We start from the raw sequence: 18,099 nt of genomic DNA on the forward strand, positions 1-18,099 counted from the left end.
ATATTGTTTTGTCAGTTTCAAACTCTGCTGTCGCTTTATTTAGAAGATGCTAACTGTGGGAGTGTTAGCAGGACAGAGACGCGCAAAGTAAGTGTAAAATGTGTTGCTACAAATTGGGTTTTGGTTATAATTACACCAACGAGTAAAAATTTAAAAGATACGCGCTGCACAAGCATTTTAGCGTTTCCTCAAATTGCAGTTTTTAAGGCAGTGCATTCAAAACACCTCTGCATTGGTATCGTCCAAAGGCTATAAATACTCCGTTAAGCCGCCGTCCACCCGGTGCACTCACTGTGCAGCTTCGGTTGCTAAGGAACCGCCGAATGCAGGTAATACATCAGGACAGCTGTAGCATGCTAGCCTGCAAACAGACTGCGTGACCAAGCTAACGCTGCAACTAATTTAGATAGACATTGCAAGCACAGCCGTTAAATTTATCAACGCAACTTTGCGTAGTGTTGTCTTAACCGACCGTGGTTACCAGCGGCTGCAATGACAAGCCATGAACCCGTAGCAAAGACAGAATGTAACAAACTAGTCATTGTAGTTAGTGCACTTCGTATCCTATCAGCTAGCTAACATAACCGGCTAATAACTTGGTGCTTCAAGGGCTGCATCGTGTTGTTGAGCTAGCTTACCGTATACCACCATGCTCACCTGCTACAGTCTGTGTCCGATTTAGCCAGTAAAGCTAGCATTATTTTTAACAAGTCCTTTATCGTCAATGACAACCAGCTGCTCTGCAGCTAACGTTTTGAGACAACGTTGTGAATTTTAGCTGACAAATACAAACGCGTTTTTTCTTCCCTTTTAAGAAAAAGGCAAGCTGCGCAACACAGTCCCAAACTTACTTGTTGGTTTACATGATTACCTTAGTATCCTCAGGTCACAACAGTGTAATTAATCCCTGTAGTGTTAATTAATGCTTTATGCTAGACATGTCTTGCTTGTCGTTGTGAAAATATCATGAAACGTAACGTCAACAGTAATGTTTGCTGACAACATTGAAAAGTGATGTTAAAGTTTAAAATTAGTTGCTGGTTGGAACCCTGCCTTTTGTCATTCTGTGGGGTTCAGGGCTTTTAACAGTGGCTTCTGCCACAGGGTGAAGTTTAGCCAGTGCCTCTTAAGTAGCTTGTCTTCTGGCATGTGGAACAAGGCTAGCAATGTAGCACCATGTTTGCCACAAGGAGGAAGGCCCTGGAGGCCACATCTGACTGCCAACACCAAATGTTTAAACTCTTCAGTGAGTAGGACTCTAAACGCCATCAAATGGTTTCATAAGACTAAGGGACATATTTTGAGTTTTTACAGATAAAGCATTAATATTTGGTTTAGTGTCCGCCTTAAATGTACTTTAGCCTTCGCACTCCTAAAGAGAAGAGCAAAGGCTCAAAGGCCATGTTACATTTTAGTACAGTAGACAGACTTTACATATTGGCTTGCTGTTTTAGTTTCATTGTGAGATGGACAGTTTTATGCCATGCAAAGGTTTCCTGGGATTCTTCACACAATGCAGTGCAGGTTAATCTTCAGAAATACTTGTGGATTCGGTAACTATTAGATTTTAAAAGGTATGTCTGTTTGCATATAAAGGAAATAGCTTTGGAATGTGTGTCACTGAAATGGACAGGCACTGTCTTGTGGCCTACTGATATATGGGTGCATCACGCCCTTTTGGCTTTGCCTCAGTAATATAAGTCCTTGAGACCTGGTCACTCTTCTTTTGTCCCTCTTGCAAAAATACTATGGCATGCTTCCAACCCCTTTCCCATTCATTTTTCACACACTTCCCCCATCCTTTCCCTTTTAGTCACTCCCTCCCCCTTCCATTCTCTTCACTACTCACAACTCTTGTCATTTGAGTTTATTGGACCCTGCTGACTTGATTGCCTTTGTATTGCCCCAAAGGTTTTCACTTGGGCCATACTATGCATTTTCTTTGAAATAACAGTAGTTCGTGTTTGTAGTCCCATAAAGAAATAGTCATGTTCACTTTCCACGATGGAATGTGAAGTGTTTCTTTGTTCAGGGTCTCCCTATGTCCATGTGTGCTCTCTGCCTTTGTGAACATGAACTTCTGCTTTTTCCTTTTTTTTCCCTGTGAACAAGGCAGCATATAGATTCCAGCCTAAGTCTCATAGAAATATCTGGTCCTTAGTACTCACTGTTCTTTTCCCCCCTCTCTCTCTGGGTTTTTCAACACAATAACAGCTATATCATATTAAAGTAAAGTTCCCATTAATAGCTTTTAGTTTCCTCTCCAGGTCCTGATGGCTCTGTCTGGCAATACCTATTGTACAGTTAAATGAAGTGTTTTCTGCAATCTATGTCCCGGTTAGAGTTAATTACTGACATTACTCCATTTTGGTTGTATTCTCATCTGTCCCTCTAGGTGGCATGAAGATGATGGTGGTGGCACAGTGAAAAAAGTTGGTCAGTCTGGCTGGTTGAGGTGTGGAGGGGACACCACATACCACGCCAGGATTCTGACTTGTAACATTTGTACTGCACTCAGTAAATCTCCTCAACTCCATGTCTCTCCCTGGATCGTAGCTACAATTATGGTGACACTTATCACAGAGCAACTCCGTAAGCAGAGTTTGGAAGAACCTTATCACAAGGCTTTCTCGTTCAATGTGAATGTGGTGAGTCAGATACCAAATTCATTTTATTTTGCTCCAAAATGCTCTTTTTTTGTCTTTGACTGACTTAGCTTTTTATGCTTTGATTATTAACATAAATTGTTGTGTTTGTTACAGTCATTACCTACAGTGGGATCCAGTCCCACTGTCTCTTGGAGTGCTTGTAGAACGACACAAGGTAAGTTGATTGAATTAAGAGCAGCATTTGCAGCTTGCAAAATCGGTCTCATGTCCATCTTTTGACATTTTCAGAGACCAGCTCAGCTGTATACCCATCATCCAAAGTCAATGTTTTTGAGGATTCCTGTGGACTTGATTCCCTGTGGCCTCCTTCCCGCTCTGGAGAACCCCTCCAAGGACCAGAGGTTTCCTTCACAGACAAGGCTTTCCAAAGCTCACCTCCACCCCCACCTTCAAAACGCCACTGCCGCTCCCTCTCGGTTCCAGAAGATTTGTCTCGGTGTCGCTCCACCTGGCATCCCAGTGCATCGAAGGTTTGGACCCCAGTCAAACGTGGCTGCCATAGTGGAGAAGCATCCAGTTCAGGCTCTGGAGCCAGCTCTTTGCCACTTTGCGGTCCCAGTTCGTCCTTCACCTCTTCTTCCATACACTCATCTTCCAGCCCTACGTTCTTTAGCTTAGCACTGTCATCTGACTCCCCTTTATCATGGGGCTTCCCCTGGGACCCGTGTGACACACTGAAAGGAGCCTGTTCTGCCTCCTTTGCCGCTCCTTCCTCCTGCTCCTCTTCGCCGGCCCCTCTCATTTCTCACTCAGTGTTGCAGCGCCGCTTCTCTCTCTCCCCTGTGCACATTCATAATGCCTCTGTGGCGGCCTTGCCCCCTCAGCCCTCCCCTGCTTCTGTGCTGACATATGGCTGCTCTGGCCTAGAGCCCCCAGCCCTGTCTCCATCTCCCACTTCAGCTTGCAGTACACCTTCCTCTTCTAGGCGTGACCTGCACCCTGCACTGCCACGATGCCACTCACAGCCCTGCGACATGCGCAAACCTCGCTTGAAGAGGCGCCATGACCCAGATGTTCTCCCCTGCCCAAGGCCAGGCCTAGATTTCAGCAAGATGACACAGGTGAGTAAGGTAGTCCAAAGGGTGTTCAAGGAATATATATGTTGAGTCATAGTTAGTAGTACTCCAAGTAATCAGTAGACATCCATTTGCTTGTGCCCAGAGTAGGCCTTGTACACAAGTTCCCTTTGATACACAACGCTTGCTATGATGCATCCTACTGAACACAGGTTCCTGCCAGAGTTCTACCTATTCAAAATGAGGCTCCTGTCACAGGTTAATCCCTGGTTGCATGTGCTTAATAAAGGAAAAATCACATGACCTGATACTCTCCAGGCAAAATCCTTAAATAAAGACTTTTTTGACAATCTGGGGGCCCCTTTTAATATTCAACTGATGGCTTATTTTGCTTTAATGATACATAACCATGACAAACCACTCAGTATGTACTTAAAGTTGGGTAGCTAGAAATTACAGCACATCAGGTTGCTGTCAGTCCTGGTGCTTGTCTATACATTCTATGTCAAATAGTCAGGTAGTCTGTTATTTATCTACATGTAATGGGACATCAGCCAAGTCCATTGCCTCTGTTATGCATTTCTCTATACTTAGCCAAGAAACAGGTAGTGCTGTCTGTGCAAACTTCCTGCTATTGATAGTAATGTCACCATTGCAACACCTGTATTTTGTTACTGCTTGGTGTGCATCCTGCTATATGAAAGCCGATATTTCATTGATTAAGAATGAGTTCATTTTAGAGGATGTTTATTGCCTTATACTAAATGATGCTATTGCCACATGAAAATCACGACACATCTTTCTCCTGTGTAGATTGGTAATCGTGAGAGCCTAGTGTGTGGACCAGGAGGCTGCATCGTTCCACTGTCTTCCCAGACAGAGCAGCGCTCGGCCTTCTCTCCTGCTGAGTTCCTAGGACGAGCTAGCATCGGGCCACTAAGTGAAAGTGAAGAAGAAGAAGAGGAGGAAGAAGAGGAAAGAAAAAGGACTGTTAAAGATGGAGTAAAAAAGATTGTTTTTGAAAGAGACTGCACAGAATTGGACTTGAATCTTATCGAAGAAAACTGACCACTCCTTGGTACTCCCAGTGTGTGATGACTGCATTCATAACCATGTTAAGCACACCTGTAGGCTTTGTGCGCCCTTCTGGCAGAGTCCTTGGGAACCTGCTGCCCTCCTGGGGCATATGGCCAGAGTTCGTAATTAAGAACCAAGCAAGTAGGAGCTAATATCAAATTACAATGCTATGATTGTAACACTTGAACTAGTTCACTATTCAACATCTCACAAAAATGTCAGTGCCTGCCTGTTCAGCACTCCATAGGGAAATGTGCATGAGCAAATACGCAAGTCTTCATGCGCACAGAATTTTGACTAATATTTGATATGAATACAAGTCTTAATTACCATTAGCCATTGGTATGCATCTTGATAGTCTTACATATCCTTATTAAAGAACACTATATACTGGAATAAGCAAAATGTTCCTGATATTTTCTCAAATTATTTCACAGGAAGTGCACTAAAAGCTAAATGTTAAATGGAATTGGGGTGGCATTCTTCAGTGCCCTATCAGATACTGGAGTAGTCTACTTTTGTATTTGGGTCTCTAAATTTGGACTTGATTAATTGTGAGCTGTTAAGGGTAGACATAATCTTGCCATGTGTAGCTTAAAATATTATTGGAGCAGGCCAAACTGCATAAGAATCCATATGTACATGCTCTCCTGTTGGTATAACAGTAGTAGGTATACATTCCAGGACTCTGCACTTCTGTAAATCCTAGACTCTAAAGATGCATCTTAATTTTTAATGCTGATCATTGATTTCAGCTTGTCTCTCTGGAATAAATCTTGATTTTCAAAGGGAAGCTTTTCTTGTAATGGCAAAAGAAAAAAAAAAAGGAGATACCCCCCTTTCAGTTCATATATCCTTTTTTTTTTTGTAATTTCTGTAACTGCTTGGACATTATCACACCTTGTGAACAGTAATACTAATGATACTGTTAACTGACCATGCCTTAAGCTTAAAATACAGAGTTATTGGTGCTCTGGTCTTCTTTTCACAGCCAGACATTTTTGCAATCTCCATTTGCAATGATTCAGATATTATTGAGCGCGTGGCACATAATAGTCGGTTGAATAACTGAGTCAGTGCTGCAGCTGGACTCCACAGGGCACAATGTAACGTACTGTACGGCGGTGAGAGTGGAAACACACGTCCAGCCAATTCTGTGAGCGTATGTGACAAGGGCAGTAGTGATGCGGATGATTTGGTGGCCTTTAAGAAATGATTTTTCATGTTTTCAGATGGAAATATAACTGTTGCACAATTTATGTACAAATAAAATTTAATAAAGAGTTTTTTGTTTTTTTTTTCCTAAAAGTGTGTTGTCTTTCTCTTATAAATTATTTATCCTGCTTGTGGACAACTGTAAGAGCAAGTCAGAGTGCTGGAGACTATTAGATTATTGTGACACCTAGTGGCAGATTTCAATATAATTCTGCTGATACAGAAATATACGGTGTTTAGTCCATTCAGACTTTTTAAACAGTAGGCATTTCTGCTCAGCACACACATTTAGATTTTATGTTTAGCTAAAAAAAAAACAGGTTTCGCAAAAACTTTATTGCAGCGATCTGTATCATAAATAGAAGTGCGAATTAATGTGTGGATGTTTTGAACACATTTCACAGCGGTTCGACAAAAAAAAGTTTTGATAATTGTGCAAAGCAGACTTGTTGCACAGAAGAGTCTTACACGTCTTTGTCGTTCCGCCGTGGAAGGTGAGGGCGCTCCTTCCAGTCCACGGATGCTTTTTCACGACTGTCTGACCCCCCCATCAACAAGCCACTTCCTCTTTTGTCTAATTTCATGGCGATCGGGAGAGAGGGAACACCACCGACGCACGCACACTGTCTCAGCACTCCTCAAAGAGTTTATTCGGGGTAAATAATGGTCATTTTTTGCTAGATTCGTTCATTGTTGTACAAATTAGATCTGGATGAATTCAGTAATGTGTGCGAGTGACGCTTCTAAGTAGAATTAATCATTTTTTTTCAGCTTCTGGGTCAGATATTTCACATTGTAGCGCCACTCGCTGATAACAAATCGGACGAAATGGGCTCCCCCTCTGCTCGCATCTCTCCCACACACTCAGCGGCACGCTAGTTAACGGCGCTGGCTAGGCTAACGTTAGCAACGCTGCAAACGCCTCATATATGTAGTTGTGGAATTGGGTTAAATTAACACACATCACTAATTCTTGACAGCTAAATTACACTAAATGGTATGTGACTCCGGGGGTTGGCAAGAATTTGTAGTTTCCATTCAAATGTTAGCCACTTAGAGTCCTCAAATGTTTGTGTTTGGGTTAGCTAGCCACCATCGGGTAGCTAGCTGCCGCTTAGTTAGCATTAGCTCCGATCGCGGCTCAGAAGTTAATGTTAGCTGAACTAGCTCAGAGTGGGCAAAGTAATGGTGATGGATTCATCAAATACGCGAGATAAGTATTTGTAGTATTTGCCTAGTATCGATAACTATTATCCACCATTCATTACAAGTCCTCCGGGGAGCTTGGAAACGGGCTAGCTAGCATCGTAAGCTAGTTAGTTAACGGTAACTTGGCTGTTGACGATAGGCTGCATTGCTATTGCTATTTTCACACCATTAAGTTGTCGCTAAGGTTGTTCGCTCATAATTGTCTATTAGTGTTAGCGATGGAGTACGTGGTTTGTGCTCTGTGTGAGTGTTGGTATTCTTGCAAGCTAAACAAAAGTTGACTAGAAAGTTGGAAACTGTGGTCAGGAGCCCCAACAGGTTTAACTGTTAAAGGGAGGTGAATGGCTTTAAGCCGGTATGAGCCGTTTCCCAAAGAGTCATGAGACTGTGGAAGATTGTGTTTTGTTAGCTGCAGTGTGTGCAATTCAGCAACATTAAAATGTATTAACGTGGTTTTGTTGTTTTCTTTACAAGGCACGTGCATAGCTCCCAACAGGATGACATTATAATGATCTAAAGTCAGTATACCTTTGCTTTGTTTACAGTGTAAACTAAGTTGGCAACCTGACTGGCACAACACACATTGTTCTCCAGGTAAGTGTCTGAAGTCCTCCACTGTACAAATAAGCCTTAACAATGTATTTCTTTAGATATAATTTGATGTATGTGGTGTTTCTCCCCCGTAACTGTAAAATATCTTTGTTCAGCCTTCAAGTTCATTGTCTTCACGTTTCTGTTTTAATACTTATAAACTGATATGTTACATTTTCGTGCCAGGTGAATTTGCTCACTGTTGATTTTTAATACGCAAATTAGTACTTCATGGTATTTCTACGAGCCTCAGTCGAAAGCAACTTCTCTTTATGTTTCTTGAAGACATTTCACCTCGTCTGTTCTGAGGTGAAATGTCGTCAAAAACAGAAAAGGACAAATCAGGCTGTTTTTTTTTACTGAAGCTATTTGGACAATAATATTTTGTTAAAATCTGCACACATTGACCACCTGAAGTCTTTCAGCATCAGCGAACACATTGTATTTTTCCCAGTGGCGATCTTCTCTCCCTTTACGGTTCCTGGAGATGTTGGACGACGTCTCCGAGAACCGAAAAGAGAAGTCACGTTGCCTTTTACTGAAGCTCTTAGGATTTTAAAGTTGTGATTACGTGTCCCTCTGAACACAAAGTTATTCAGGTAGTCACAGATATAAACAAGCAAGTGTTTTTCTTGTCTGACTTGATTTCCCATTTGTGTGCAGGTGATACTAAGTGGACATCGTTAACGGGGCCCCGCTAGCACTTGGATCTGTTCTTCTCTGTCCCAGGTTAAGACTACTTGGTCTATGGCTCTGATGGACAAGCACAAACAGGTCAAGCGGCAGAGACTTGACCGCATTTGTGAGGGTGAGAGTTCATAAATACTTTACATGAAGTACGAGTAAATATTTAGGAGACTGTGTGTATGAGCAATATGTTGTTCTTTTCAATTATTATAATCAAACTTATCCGTACTTGTTACAAAAAACACATAATTTTTATGCTTTTTGCTGTGTCCACACACCACATTGTTTTAGTTGCAACCAGCAACTGCGTTAAGTGTGTAGGCAGACCATAGAATTTGGAGATTTTATGTATTTAAACCAGAAAAAAAAGTCATATATTGATCATAGTTTGTGCAGTTTTTGAAGCTATATGTTGATTATCTCCTTGCTATTGGAGCTGCAATTATTAATTGATTAATTATCAACTGTTAAATGGCTCACCGACTAGTTTGGTAATTATGTTGTCACTTTTGAAGAGAAAAAAGTTTCAATTCTGTGATTCCGGCTTCTTAAATTTGAATATTTTCTGGCGTCATGCTTCTCTATGACAGTAAACTGAATGTGTTTGGGTCTCTGGGAATATTGTGGTTGAGGTGAAATTATTGGCGTTGTTTGAGGGTATTGAAATGACACCAATTAACATACTTGTCTGCTGGGTTCCTCACCTGATGTAGTGACCTTGATTTTACATTTTTCTCAGCCTTTGACAGAGGAGATGATTAATGCTTGTTAAACATCTTCATGAACTCGCTCAGCAAGAAATGCATTTCACACTGAAGCCAACAGGATAAAGTCAACTTTTTATGTTTCTGGGATATGCAGTCAGGGGTGGTCGGTGCAAACTTCTACTAGGGGATGTATTTTGAGCTGTAGAGAGTCGATGATGGAGATCAGACATAATGGTGCACTAAAATGGAGGGAACAGTCTGGGAGAGTCTCTGGAGACGGGTGAGAGGGAGAGGACAAGGTGAAGGGTCGTGGCCGCAGCTACAGGGAAACAGGCCAGCTGTCTCTTTAAAAAACGACAACAGCGCAAACCGCCCTCGGCCTTAGCTTCGGCTATGCTAATGAGGTTAGTGCTGGTTGGCTGGCTCTCAATGGCGCTGCCTGTGATTGGAGGCTGGCTGTGGGGGAGGGTCTGGGCGTGGATGACAGCTGGGATCCAGTCAGCCAAGAGCAGGCTGGCAGAGAGAGAGGGAGGAAAAAAAAAGAGCGATAGAGGGAGAGGGAGAGAGGAAGACAGGCTGACAGACTTCATAATGCAAGGTTAGGCCCGGTGCTCATGTGTTTTCTATTTTGGCATGTGTTTTTGAAATTTGTGAAGTGTGGTGGTGGGAGAGATTTAAGGTTTGGGTGTGGTGCAGCTATGTGTGTGTGCAGTTTCCCTTTTATGTTCAGTGCGTGTTGGTGTTGTCGCAGCCGTTGAGAAGGAACTGAATAACCGTGTGTCTAGCTGTGTCTGGGTGGAGTACTGCTGCTTGCTGCATTATCATCGTTCGCTGCCCCTCCCCCCTCACCTCTTACTCTAACTACAGCCAGAGGGAGAGAGGAGAGGAGGAGGGAGTGAGGGCAAAGAAAGGGAGAGGGAGGGAGAATGAATGAATCACTGAATGAATTGTATTGTGTGTGCGGCCATGCTTGCTCTTCGTAGGCCTTGGGTATGCCAATGTCCTTTACTCAAATTACTCTCTGTGTAGGCCTACTTGGATATATATTTTTCACAGGGGGTCTTTGTGACAAACCCCTTCGGGTTTTTCTACATCGTAAGAGTCTCTTTGTGCTCTTAGCTTGTTGGAATAGGCATGATGGCATTTTTCAGCCATTTGCAATGAATATGAACCACACAGCTAAATGGAGAGCATCATATCGTACGTTGTATAAGGACGCCAGGATATAGTTACATGTCTTTCTTTCGTCTTTACCCCCGTATGCATTTAATTCTTGCGTTGGGAAACGCTCAGACGTCAGAGGAAGTGTTCACAAATATTTGTTTTCCACTCTCAGCTACCAGCTCCCTTTCCTCCTCAGCGGTCTCACCATTACGTCCTGCCCTCTGTCCAAGTAAATGTTCCAGCTAGACACACTCCCCCACCGCGGGACACACACACACACACACACACACACACACCTGTCACCCAGCAGGGACGAGATAGTGTGTGCTTGTGCATATGTGGAGTTAGTCCAATTCTCGCACTGCTGAGAGGACCGTCAGACTTGGACAGATTTAAAAAAGCGTTTTACTGATCTGCTGTTTTTGCAGTGCGTTGGCATTTCTTTGTTTTTGACATGCAGGGCCTTCTTTTGTTGGAAGAATTGTAAATGACCACAGTGCAGATGGGCCAAATGTGCAGATGTTTGCCACCAAGGTGTGCACGCGTGTGTTTGTATGTGTCCGAAGCAGAAAAAATAGGAAGAAGGGACTCTTCCAGACACGAGAATTTAGGTCATGACTCAGACCCCCTCATGAACCCCCACCACCTCCTCCCAGAGACCCCGCAGTTTTCTCCACCCCTCCCCCCCCCCAGCCGCCATACTCCATCACCTCTCCCACTACTCTCCCAGCCCCCCTCCTTGCTGTATTTCCTCTCCTCATACAGTAGGCAGGTCAAGTTCCCAGAATTAACACTTAACCAAAGGGGTCCGATTCATTAACCAGGGTCAAGGCTCCCCCTTATGAGGAGTCTGTGACCCGAGCAGCACAGAGATGCATCTATGAAGACCTGACAGTGCATGTTGGTTACATGCAGAACTGGAGCTCAACACTGTATAGGCCTGAAATCCGCATGCTCTCCTCATCACAGACTTGGCTACACATTACTTTTGTAACATTAAAAACACTATGTGGGAACACACACAAATTGTCCTGGTAGTTCTGTTAGGGTGCTGGTGGATTTGTTGGAAAAAGGTGGTCATAAACGCGTGAGTTATTATTGTCTAAGGAGTGTGGCACTTAGCCATGTGTTCAGGGGATTTTTGTGAGAGTATGATGACTTGTACCACGTCGGGTAGTCCAGACATAGGAAATGCAGACTGTTGACTCACTGACCTCTAGCTTAACTTTACTGGCTCTGAAATGCAAGTGGTCGGTCGCTGTGTTTGCTGAGTGTCATCAACAAGTCACTGCAGAAAGAAAGGGATGAGAAGCTTGTGTTAAAAAAATAAAAAGCTTTTTCAATAACAAGTCTTCACATGCTTCTAATGTGTTTTTGTATGTTTTTGATTTGTGGTTATGCCCTGATTTATTTAATGCACGTTTATGTCTAACAACTCTGTCTTGCTGGCTGACTCAGGTATCCGACCCCCCATCCTGAATGGGCCAATGCACCCGCGGCCCCTGGTGGCCCTGCTGGATGGCCGCGACTGCACTGTGGAAATGCCCATCCTCAAAGATGTGGCCACAGTGGCTTTCTGCGATGCCCAGTCCACACAAGAGATCCATGAGAAGGTAGGGGGGTTGCACACCCACACACACGTCCACAACCTGTGCCGACAAAACACTGTAGCGCTTATTTCATTCTGTCGTCGTATGGAAGAATTTCTTAAAAAATGCTGCCAGCCCTATTCTCTTATTAGGGGGTTTGGATTTGATAGAACAATACATTTTGGGAACGCAAGATCAAAAATCTCAGCAATACTGTCTCTACCCCTGCCTATCAATTTTAATGAAGATGATATACAATTCTTGAAGTGGTGTAATACTTAAATGTTAAGTAAAAATTAACATTTCAGATATTTGCCTAATTTAAAATTCATTTTTTCTTTTGTAGGTGCTAAATGAGGCAGTGGCCGCTCTGCTGTACCACACTATCACTCTATCCAGGGACGACTTGGAAAAGTTTAAAGGTCTACGAGTAATTGTCAGGATTGGCTCCGGCTTTGACAATGTTGACGTCAAAGCAGCTGCTGAGCTTGGTGAGAAGCTAGAGCTTGTAACGTATTCTCAAAGTCACACAGTCTAACACAAAAAAAAACAAAACAAAAGTAGAGTAACACACAGAGTGGTTAACATTCTTTTCCTCCTGTCAATGGTCATCCAGGCATTGCTGTCTGTAACGTGCCAGCGGCCTCAGTGGAGGAGACGGCCGACACTTCGCTATGTCTGATTCTCAACCTGTACAGGCGAGTCACCTGGATGCACCAGGCTCTAAGGGAGGGAACCCGGGCCTCTAGTGTGGAGCAGATCAGGGAGGTGGCTGGTGGTGCTGCTCGCATCCGGGGCGAGACGCTGGGCATTATCGGTCTAGGTGAGTGAAGTTCAAGGACAAGGGTGGCTAGAAAATCTGGCATTCAAATTGTTGTTTTCATGTAAGATTGTGTTGGACTTAATAGTAATTCAACAATTGCTCTGTGATGAAGTGCATTAGTCGGGGATCTGTTTAATCCAAGCTCTTCAGTTGATGGGCAAACTGTTGAATATTTTTGTACTATTTTGTGCACTGTGGTGGCTGAGGATATCCCTACAATCTCCTTCCAGGTCGTGTTGGTCAGGCGGTGGCTCTGCGGGCCAAGGCCTTTGGCTTTGGCGTGATCTTTTATGACCCCTACCTGCCTGATGGTGTGGAACGCTCGCTTGGCCTGCAGCGAATGGCCACCCTGCAGGACCTGCTCATCCACTCTGACTGTGTATCCCTGCACTGCAGCCTCAACGAGCACAACCACCACCTCATTAATGACTTCACCATCAAACAGGTGTGTGGATGTGCGCTGAATACATAAAAAAAATATATATTTCAAGTATTTTGATCATTGGTTGCTATTTTTCAAACCCTACTACATTTTAGGATGTTTAGAGGAGATGGGATCTATTTAAGACGTGCATGCGTTGTCTTGCTTGAAATCCTGTAAATATCCTGCATTTTTTGCTGTTGTTAGTGAGATTAGGTAAGATAGATTTCTGACCTCTAAAAATGTCATGCAGCAATGGGATTGAATTTGGTTAAAATTTAATTTCATCTGGATTTTTAAAAATCATTTCCACTCGGTTTAGAATTCTTTCTTGTGTGTGAGAAGATGGAAAAAAAAAGTGTGTTCGCAGGGAGGCTTAGCAGACTTTGGATTAGAATTTATGGTGTAAATAATGTAAGTTGCTGCTCTAGTACGTTGCCTCTTTGTAACGTGAGCCCATCCTTTTTTATTATTGAATTGCAAAATGAAGAAATTTATTCTGCAGCCTGTTAAGTCTGAACTCTGAACCATCTATTAGACCAACTGGTTGGTATTCTACAAAAAACAGGAAGAAGCTCCAATGCTGCTGCCAATATTTCGAGTTCTATTTTTGTATGCAGGTTTAAATCCAGACATTTCAAACATTTGCTGAACAATGTTTGAGTGTAATCATTGAGAAAACTCGGCCTGAACGAACACTGCTTTTGTTTTGCATGACTGCCTGTATTATAGGCCCGGAGAACAGAAACGGAATACAATTGTGCCAAATTGTGACGGTCTGTGCTGGTTTATTTTGCTGCAGATCAGAGGTTTCAGTCTCCTCTGCTGAGGTCCACTCCACATAGGTTAATCGTATTGTTTGTGACACTGACACAGATGCGTCAAGGAGCCTTCCTGGTGAACACGTCAAGAGGCGGTCTGGTTGATGAGAAAGCACTGGCTCAGGCCCTGAAGGAGGGCCGGATACGAGGGGCCGCCCTGGACGTCCACGAGACAGAACCCTTCAGGTAACAGTGATACGCCATGGTAGCTCTGGCTGTCCCACATACACCCACTGATGTGTGTGATGAACAGCCTCATTACTCCTGTCTCTAACACCTTTACCCCTTCTCTACAGTTTTTCAACAGGCCCTCTGAAGGACGCCCCGAACCTGATCTGTACCCCGCACACATCTTGGTACAGTGAGCAGGCCTCCATTGAGGCTCGCGAGGAGGCAGCCAGGGAAGTGCGCCGGGCCATCACTGGTAAGACATGTACATTTGTCAGCATGTAAGATCACGTAATGTTTGAGGAATTTCAGAAATAAGTGCGTTCATAAAAGCAGTTTAATAGATTAGTGATCCCCTGTATACCATAGCTGATTACACCATATACTGTAGATGCTCTACAATAACCCCACTGATCATACAAAATAACGATTAAAATCAACTTTTTGTATGTTGTCATCAGGTGACCTGCTGTTTAACCTCTTGGAATAGCTGAGCTGAGTCATTTTTTTGAAAACTAGTCAAAAATAAATATATATCACAGAGATCAACATTTTGTAATCAAATTGCTTGTTTTATCTGTCTAGCTGCCAAGATATTCACTCAACCTCATGGTGTTTGACAGCTCTGGTTCACGTGTCTCGCTAACATACTCTGTAAATGCTCATGTCCCAGTCTTGAAATAGCCCTTTCAAATTGTAGAAGCTGTAGTCAGGGATACGCAGAAATGAGAAGCCTTCAAACTGCATTAAATAAGAGCAGTAATGAGGCTGATTAAAAGCTGTAAAAATAACACGCACTTCAACAAATCAGACTAATGTATTCTCTGCGGACATGCTGTAGATGCTTTGGTTTGACAGTTTCTATTTGCAAACGACATTACACCAGAAATTGAAGCAGTCATCCAAAAAGTGATGTCCTGTGCTGCATGAACTCGTGTTTGAGTCTAAAATTAGGGATGCAACTTTAAACAATTTCCTTATTCAGTAGCCAGTCATGTTAACAATCAATGATCAATTAAGCATTAAAATGAAGGAAATGCAGTGGACGTTTTTCCTAAATACTGATAAAATCGTAAACACCAGGCTATTTGATTTACAAATTATGTAACATTTACTACTTCATTTTTTACTTTATTTATGACTGCTTTGTTGAAATTTGGCCCAACATAATATTGAAAATTGTGGTCATCCTGGAGGAATGCTGAGATTTCAGTTTATAAGTGCGTTTATAAACTGTGACATAGTGACACAGCATAGTTATCCTGGCTTCAGTCTCTGTACAAGAACACTGGCTGAAAGCCGTGAACCACTACAGAAGTCTCTTGTCATTATGGCCCATAGCTCGCTGAACTCCCACATACTCTTGGTCACACACACAACAAAAATCATCTCACCACTCCACAATAACCGAAAATGAAAAACAACAGAAATACCAATCACAAAACTATTTATTTAACAATTTTGATTTAAACATTGACATTCCTGTTGTTTTTTGTGCTTGCCAAAATGTGTGTTTGTCTATCATCCAAGTGACTACCTCCTCAATTTGCTAAAAATTACCGCTGCAAACAAACTGCAGTCTTCCACTTTAAATAGTCTGAAACTTTATTTTTCTCTTTACAGCAGTTTGATTTCACAATAATCGTCACACCTGATCTTCCTGGTGGAGTGTTCACGGCAGTTAATGTCAGTCCAGCTGCTGGTAACAGCTGCTCAGTTGGAACACGTGTCCGCAAATACTGTCGCAGCAACTTTATCAGTCTGTCCGTTTTTACTGCCACCTCTAAATTATGTTCAGACTCAGTCCAGAGCGCCATCGAAACACTTTGTTTTAGTTTGAATGCTGTTGGAAACATGTAATCAAAGTCCTGCTACCCCTGAGCGCTAGCAGCGTTGCCAGCTATAGCTGCTTTCTGCTGAAAGACACTCAGCTGTCGGCCTGGGTTAGCATTTCAAAAGCTAACTTAGAGATAGCATGACAGCTGCGGGACATCTTTTTCACAACTTTATGCTCTAGAAATCATTCGCATTGACTGTCACCGTTAGCAGTTAGACAGTGAGAGGTACGCTCTTAAAGGCAGTCAGCAACAAGCATCAACTGTACGGCCCTCGTCTTCTGGCTTATCAGTTTATATATTTTTATCAATTAAATTATCAACTGCAATGAATCAATTAACATCATGAACACCCCCAGTGTCAACCTCGATGCAGTGTTAATGGTCTGTTTCTCCCTCTGTAGGGCGTATCCCTGACAGTCTGAAGAACTGTGTTAATAAGGAGTATCTGATGGCAGCCTCTCAGTGGCCCACCATGGAGGCAGCTACTGTTCACCCAGAACTTAATGGAGCCACCTACAGGTGAGACGAGTGGATGTAGAGGATGAGAATTGACAGCGATTACACATCAGGCTTTGTTATGAAGCTGAAGATAGATGTGTAAATGATTATTTTTAATGTTTTTATTTATTTTACCAGAGCAGTTCTCACAGATTCTTCTGCTGTTTTTTTTTTGTTTCAGATTTCCTCCCGGTCTGATCAATGTTGCAACAGGGGGTCTCCCAGGAGCCGGCGCAGGCGTTGAAAGCCTGGTTTCAGGAACCCTGGCACATGGCATCGCCCCCGTCTCCCACCCTCCTCACGCCCCGTCCCCGGGGCAGCCTACTAAGGCCGAAGCCGACAGAGACATCCCCTCCGACCAATAGCCCCCTCCGCCGCCGCCAGCACATTCCGTCATCTCTGGAAACCAACCCCCACCTCCCAGGATCAGACACAACCCGACCCTCCAGTACATCGGCAGCACCAGTTTGACCTGACGTGGATCTACAGTCTTTTCTCAGATCACATAACCAGCCCAAGAGTGACCTATCCACAGTTAGCCCCATCCCTCCCACAACCCCTAGAACACACACATCCTCCATCCTCATCTCACCCGTCACCCCCTCCCCCCCCTTTTCACTCCCCCAACTACGTCAGCAATAACTGTGTTCTCAAGGATTCAATGATTGGATTGGCTTATTTCCTTAGTTGGCTGTTGTTTTAAAGGAAAGTTGATCTGTTGTGGTTCTAGGTGTTAATGTTTGTTTGTAAAAAGAAAAAAATAGCATTTCTGACATGAGGCTTTACAGTCTACCGCCTCCTGCAGTCCTCCTCTGGTTCTGACCACTAGAGGCCCAGAGGCAGAAGGGTTGAAGCCCCACTTTGTACATTAATGGCTCATGTTACTGCTCTCTTCTTCTTCTTCTTTTCGTTTTTTTTTTTTTTTCTTTTCCCCCTCACCCCCTCCACCCTTCTTATGATGGGGGGAAAATGTGTACTGAAGCAAACCAGACAGATTGACAAACAGTACATCCTGTCCTCCCCACCGATCATCTAGCTACCCCTTAGCCCATTTTTGCCCTCATCTCTCCCTGGCACTGTCGTCAGCTCGCTCAGCAGAGGAATCCAAAATGCGGTCAGTGTGGAGGTCCCCGACTGTCAAATGTTTTATCTTCTCAGCCCATACTTAAGCTTTAGAGAGTGATGCCCAGTGTTTTTTTTTTGTTTTTTGTTGTCAAATTTGTGTAGTTTTTAGGACCCTGCTTTACACATGCTTTGCCCCCTCATGGATTATTTTATCATGAGATGATAGCTTAGGAGCATCATATCAGAGAGCACCTCGGCGCCTTGGTATGAATTTCCATCTCCTGCCAGCAGCCAGAGTGCAGCGTGTCAAGTCTTGTGCTCACGGTGCCCGCAGAGGCCTCGCCAGCAGAGGGCGCCGCCTGGCTGCTCAGAGCCCAGAGAGTCGCCTGCAGCTCATTTCAGGTCAACAGACGGACAGTTCCAGGTTAGCTTCAGTGACGACACACACTGCCGACATACATTCAAAACACAGGAGGGGTGACCAGGGATCGACTACCGCCTTATTGTTTGATAAGATCTCGCCACACCCTGCAACCCCCCC

The 18,099-nt window shown here is 43.5% G+C and overlaps 2 protein-coding genes across 2 annotated transcripts; both read left to right on the forward strand.

Annotated features, from left to right (window-relative positions):
- Positions 1-280: 280 nt before the first annotated feature.
- Positions 281-6,070, forward strand: LOC103359199 (protein FAM53C). The gene is made up of 5 exons (XM_008284431.1): positions 281-329; positions 2,396-2,648; positions 2,763-2,823; positions 2,898-3,730; positions 4,499-6,070. The coding sequence occupies exons 2-5, from the start codon at positions 2,565-2,567 to the stop codon at positions 4,751-4,753; spliced, it is 1,233 nt and encodes a 410-aa protein (XP_008282653.1). The 5' UTR covers positions 281-329; positions 2,396-2,564; the 3' UTR covers positions 4,754-6,070.
- A 494-nt stretch (positions 6,071-6,564) lies between these two features.
- Positions 6,565-18,074, forward strand: ctbp1l (C-terminal binding protein 1-like). The gene is made up of 11 exons (XM_008284432.1): positions 6,565-6,633; positions 7,732-7,780; positions 8,441-8,585; positions 11,794-11,948; positions 12,271-12,415; positions 12,541-12,747; positions 12,978-13,192; positions 14,045-14,175; positions 14,286-14,413; positions 16,397-16,514; positions 16,675-18,074. The coding sequence occupies exons 3-11, from the start codon at positions 8,525-8,527 to the stop codon at positions 16,856-16,858; spliced, it is 1,344 nt and encodes a 447-aa protein (XP_008282654.1). The 5' UTR covers positions 6,565-6,633; positions 7,732-7,780; positions 8,441-8,524; the 3' UTR covers positions 16,859-18,074.
- Positions 18,075-18,099: the final 25 nt, after the last annotated feature.

Source organism: Stegastes partitus, unplaced genomic scaffold (assembly GCF_000690725.1).
Source record: "Stegastes partitus isolate 25-593 unplaced genomic scaffold, Stegastes_partitus-1.0.2 Scaffold359, whole genome shotgun sequence".
Lineage (NCBI taxonomy): Eukaryota > Metazoa > Chordata > Actinopteri > Pomacentridae > Stegastes > Stegastes partitus.